This window comes from Egretta garzetta, unplaced genomic scaffold, assembly GCF_000687185.1.
Source record: "Egretta garzetta isolate BGI_Z169 unplaced genomic scaffold, ASM68718v1 scaffold746, whole genome shotgun sequence".
Taxonomy (NCBI): Eukaryota; Metazoa; Chordata; class Aves; order Pelecaniformes; family Ardeidae; genus Egretta; species Egretta garzetta.
The window spans coordinates 21,815-27,716 of record NW_009260010.1 but is presented as its reverse complement, the minus strand read 5'-3'; the positions used below and the strand labels follow the sequence as shown (position 1 = coordinate 27,716).

The window sequence follows — 5,902 nt, the reverse complement described above, 5'->3', positions numbered from 1 at the left end:
TCTCGTTGTACAGTTTGATGCGTTTGGCCAGGCCCACCACCAGCCGGGCTTCAGCTGTCAGCTCCTGTGCCCTAGGGCTGCTGAAGACAATGTTGCAGAGACATTTGAGGGCTTCCAGGATTACATCCAAGTCTGGGACCTCCCGGATGAGCTCCTCTGAGTAATCAATGCCAGCATGCCTGGAGAGGGTCTTCAGGCCTTCCTTGGTGGTGAAAGGGTCAAGGCAGTGTTTGTCCCGGGACAGGATGCGGATGCTTTCCAAACACGTGACCTGGCAGGATGGCTGCAGCTCTCTTTCCAGGAACTTGATCAGCAGCTGGGCCATTTTCTGTGCAGTTGAAAATAAGCAATGCCTCATGCACTGGCACTTCACAGCACTCCCCCACCACCCTGCTATGCTCTGCCCTGAGAAACACGAGCGTCACCTAGAGATGGGCCTGCTAAGGGCTCCAGTTCAGGTGTGCTCTTGGCAGCACTTGGGAAGTGTTCGGTTCTGGCATCTGGTCCTGACCCAGTTCAAGCAAGGGCACCCAGCAGAACGGCTGGGAGAGGGTATCAGATGTAAGGGGAGAGTATGAACAGGCAACTGCTACTATTGCATATTTTAGCTTGGCCCATGGTAAGGATGGTTCAGGTTAACATGGTTTACTTGACAGCTGTATTAAGCTAAGAGAGGGCAAGTCAAAAAAGTCCTTTATGGCTTCACTGAGGAGCAACAACCAATTCAGAGCCTTAAGATTAGGGAGGCATCTGTTTTGGGCGGTCCAGAAACAGACCAAAAATGTGGAGAGATGTGTCAGAAAACTGCCAAGCGACACAAAAAGGACCTAAGCCAGGTGAAAAGAGCACACTATGCCCTCAGAAAGGAGGTGGAAAGACCTCAGGAGACTCAAATAAGTAGCACCTCCCTAAACCTCAGTGCTGTCTGGAGACCTGCTAGCCCAGATCCTCAGCAGGCACAGGCTGGCAGAGCCCCACTAACACCAATTTGGAAGAGCTGCAAGTCTAACCCTCGTGGATAGCAGCATCGTACGCGACAGCCAGCAACAGGAGAGTACAAGAGCAAAGGTACTGCTTCACACAAGTGAGCGCCCCTGGGTTTGAACCACGTGTAGCAACACTTCGCGTTACACTCGTGACCCACTGCACAGGCACAGGCACCTTGGTGAGGTTAAGATCTCACTTGATCTCTCCAACATAACGCCGTACTGGAGCACGTCTTTCCGTGCGTAGTGTACAGGAGCGAAGGAATCCAGGAGTGCCAGGTTTTCTGTCACTCAGCGCAATTGGCTTAACACAGCCTAATCAGTTTTACTTCATAATAATAAAAGGACTGAGGGAAGGAATGAAGAAAAAATGAGCTCTAGTGAGGCTGGCAGAACTGAACAAGCTTTAGCTCATGGAGTATGCCCCACAATCACACCCTGGAGAAGTGAGAACGCACAGTCCTTCCTCTTCTCCTTCTGTATGAGCAGACAGACACAGGAGTTACAGATACAGCCACAAGGAACCAAAGCCTCTCACTGACTCAGGTTAAAGAGACCTCCAAGCACGTGCCCAGGGCTAAACCCTCAGAAGAACCGGGCACCAGGAACTACATGGTGATGCTCAGTTCATATTTGACGACATACACACCAAAAGCAGAGCACCCCAAGGCTGTGCCTGAATTCACGGCCTGGGTAACTGTCCCAGCTCAAAGAGCAAGTCAGCGCAAGGCAACGAGCTTGGGTCTTGTGAGCTGGAAAAACTTCATGCTAGCATTAGCTGGCAATAGCACGGAGAGAAGAGGTCCCATTCTTCACCCTGACATTAGCTCAATCAACCAACGAACTGGACCACACAACTGATCCAGCTGGAGAATGATCCAGGGAAAAAAAAAATGTTATTCTTTAGGCAAATCAGCCCGCAAGAGGTCCCATTCTTCACCCTGACATTAGCTCAGTCAACCAACGAACTGGACCACACAACTGATCCATCTGGAGAATGATCCAGGGAAAAAAAAAAAAATGTTATTCTTCAGGCAAATCAGCCCGGCAGCCATGTGCAGCCATGCAGAGGTGTGCCGGGACATGAAAGAACTGCAGGAGTGGAACGAACAGGCAGGAGTATTTCTTTCCACAAAGTGCCCCATCACACCAGCCTAAAGTACCTGTTAACGTACAGCCTTGGTCAAATCCTGCAGCTGGCTCACAGCAAACACCCACCCTCTAGAGGTGTGCACGTTGCTCTAAGCACACGAGTTCCTAACCAGGTTAATGAAAAACCACTTATTTCTTTCCCTGTAGGAGCTGCCACCACCAAGCCCTGCTGGACACTAGGGCAGAGGAAGAACCCGAAGAGCACGCCTACCTTCCTCTCTTCCCGCTCCTCATCGTCAAAGGTGAAGCACTGAGATTTCTGTGGGGGCAAAAGAGAAACAATCAAAATAAAGTATATAGGTTAAAAATCCACAAAACTGTTGTCCCCAGGTGGGGAAGGGCCATTCAGCTGGGAAGCAGCAGACCTAAAAAACACACTGCAAAAGCAAACACATCTTCTCAAGAAGAGTCCCCACTGGCCCAGAGGCAGGGAACGAGCACGGCAAGGACTGCCACAGCCTTTGAGGGGTCTACGCTGTCTGGGGCGTTCGTAAGAAGCAGCGCAAGCTCCTGAGGGACCAGACCAAAGGAAGACTTTCCTGCCACCAAGGTTTTCGTTTCAGCCCTGCCTTTTTCCAAGGCTGCTCCTACTTAGGCAACTCCAGCTACATGCTTCACACCTAGGGGGAACAAATCTGGTTTGAAAAGCACAGGGATGGGCCATGCCACCAGGTCTGAAGTGCTTTCCTCGAGTGAGATCCCCGCTATTCTGGAGGCCTCTGTTTCTCTTTCATCTCTGGAAAACATTTGTGATGAGTATTACCCAGCGCCTTCTTCCACTGGCTCTGCGGGGGCTGACTGCCACAGGCCAGAGCTGTGTCCATCTGACCAAGGGACTTATTTTCAAATGTGGCAGCAGTAAAGCGAGCATTCACCACAACCCAAATATCCTGTAATTGCCAGTAATTCCTCTGCTCGGTGACACCACCGAGCTGCGCCTACACATCTCTCCCCTTGATATTTATTGTTCCTTCTCCCGACAGAAACAAACTCCCGTCTCCTTGTTACGTGCACACAGATCCCTGTGGTTACTCAGGTCGTGTTCTTTAAACACAAGAGACCTGATCTCCACAGCTCCATCACATTCCTTTCCTTAATAAACAGTCCTGCTCCTTGTTCACAGGAAATGTTTCTGTGTTCCTCCCTGCTCTGGCTGTTCTTCGATGGACAGTCTCCTTTCTGGCTACGTCTGCTTCCAGTGAACTGGACAGCGCAGGAGATCACAGGCACCCTGGTGAAAAGCAGAGCTTTCCAGCAAACAAGGCGATCCCCATTTACAGCGAGAGAGAACTTGGTCCAAGCTTTGAGAATGAAAACACTTAAAATTTATAAAACACTAATTACGTATGTATACATGCAGCTAGGTCTGTAGAGAGAGATGTGCAGGTATCACTGTATCCTAATTCTCCCACCATTTTCTTAGCGCCCACAGACACCTTTTATTGAGTTACACTGCTTACGCTTACGGAGCTGCTCAGTAACGGCCATCAGTCTTACCAGGATCAGTCATTCTTATACACTGGACTTGCTCTCCTCTTGAGTGATCACGATTGATGGCTATCCCACCCATAGCTCTGAACAGTTGAGCTCATCTCCCGCTGTATTTATCGCCTTACGAGTTGTCCAGCTCTAACTCTACCTGACTGCCTGCCCAGCAAAGCCCAGGACAGACTGTGCTGAGCCTCTGGAGACCGCACTCATTCCCTGACTCGCTCACTCTGCAAAGGCAGCCTCCCCTGCCCTCCGCCACCTTTTTTACCTGCTGCCAATCTCTCTCTGCTTACAAGTAGCAGATACAGCCTGCAGATTAACTGTGTCACCGTCACCAGGATCCCAGGGACGGCTTTGGTCTTTCTAGCCTAGAGCAAGCCACGATGGACAGAGCAGTGCTGACACGCTGCTTGAGAAGCCTCAGGTGTGGAGGCAGGAGAGCTGTACTCCTGCAGCGCTGCGCCAGGGGCTGCCCTCTCGTGCGTTAGCGCCGTGAGCTGATCCCTGCCACAGGCTGCTGCACCACGTTATGAAGAGCTGACGGTTTCGTCCTGGAACTGACGGTTCAGTCCTGGAATCGGCGTGCTCTGCAGACACCCACACTGCTTGTTCTTCTCCCATCGCATCCTCTTTGTGGGCTCCTGCGATCTCACTCGTGTATATTTTTGCCATACTTGTGGGTTTGCTTTACCCGTAGTTTATTCCTGGCAATCAAAAACTGACTGCATATGCGATAGTGATTTAAAGTGTACCACCAGGAAGAGGACAGAGCACCATCGAGGTTCACAGTAAAAAACGATGCAAGGGAGTTGCTTAGTTTAGCTGCAGTTTCATAATCCCCTGTGACTGCTCCGTTTCTTTGAGACGGGCTGGCAAAACCACTGGCATTCTCACAGGTTTCCTACGCCCGATACGCTGACAAAGGATCCAGCGGAAGATGTTGTGGTTTGATGCCTGAAGCTGGTTACACATCGAACTCCATCCACACTCCTGATTTCCCCAGCATTGCACCTGCTCAGGTGATGTTAATCCTGCGGGAGGTCTTTAACAAGGACATGCTCCTCCTTAGCCAGTATCCCCCCCCTTTCAAAATCAGCTGCTGGAAACAGTTGCACACTCTCCTTCTTGCACGCTCGTGGAAAACATTCACCGGTTTTCCCTGCTGGCTTCCCACCTACCCGAGAATGGTGCAGAATGAGTCACGGAGATCTGCAGGGCCAGCCCTAGCCTGGTGGAAATCCTCTGAAGGAAATTTCCCTGACAACCGGAGTCTATTTCAAAAGGGATTTACCCCCACAGATTATCTTTTGCCACTTTAAGGCTAGAAACATTTCCATCTCTGCTTCCTAACCATTCTTCTTTTGATATTCTGTATTTGTTATTTACTACTTCTTGTCAGCTTTCAGACCAGGCACCCGTACCACCTTCCAGCAGCCCCTCCCTGCCAACCTCCAGTGATCTTTTACTTGCAAATCACGACAAACCATTTCACCTGCAGCTCCTCCCCAGGCCTCACTTTTGTTACCTCCAAACATCGCCTTAACATAAAAGCTCCTCCTACTCGGTCTTCACGCTGATATTTATTTCCCTGCCAGGTTTTACTTGGGATCTGGATAATAATAAAAAAAATCCCTTCTACGTGGCTTTATTTCCAGCGTGCAAAGGAACCAAGAGAAGCGGCTTAGCTGCTTCCTTAGCAAAACATCAAGCACTAAACCATCTGCAAGTACAAGGCGAAGCAGCCTGTAGCGTTCTCATGGCAGTAACGCACAGACAGATGCACTCAGAGGAGACAGACTGGGGACAGCCGGATGGCACAGAAATCCCACAACACGGCCAGCCGGCTTCCAGGCTTGTAAACAGCAGCAGCCGACATCAGGCAGGGGTTTGATGCTCACTCACCTCCTGGTTGTAGATCTGAAGCACCTTGAGAACTGTGTCTTGCTCCCCGCTTTCCACGGTGGCTACCACAGTCCTGAGCTCCATTATCTCAACAGCTCAGCTACAGCAGGAGGTGAAACCGGGAGGAAGGGGAATGAGGGGGCTTCCAGGGCTCCTGGATAACGGTGATGCAAAAGGACCTTGATACACGGATATCTGAGAGGGAGAGAAAGGGGTGGGGGAAGGAAGGAGCGGGGGGGGGGGGGGGAAAAAGCAAGAATACAAAAACCCCAAGTGAGATTGCTCACGCTGTTGCATCCATAAAAGCAGAGCAGATGGATAACCCCAGTAAAACCAGCACCCAGCTTCCTCTCTCTCCCTCTAATCCTCTT

The 5,902-nt window shown here is 50.6% G+C and overlaps 1 protein-coding gene across 1 annotated transcript in view; it reads right to left on the bottom strand.

Annotated features, from left to right (window-relative positions):
- RIC8A (RIC8 guanine nucleotide exchange factor A) overlaps positions 1 to 5,619 on the bottom strand; it is a 13,058-nt gene extending 7,439 nt beyond the window's left edge. The window contains 4 exon segments of the mRNA XM_035896071.1: position 1; positions 3 to 328; positions 2,350 to 2,397; positions 5,532 to 5,619. The exon segment at position 1 is cut by the window's left edge and continues 279 nt beyond it. Coding sequence (XP_035751964.1) covers position 1; positions 3 to 328; positions 2,350 to 2,397; positions 5,532 to 5,615 — 459 coding nt within the window. The 5' untranslated portion in view covers positions 5,616 to 5,619.
- Positions 5,620 to 5,902: the final 283 nt, after the last annotated feature.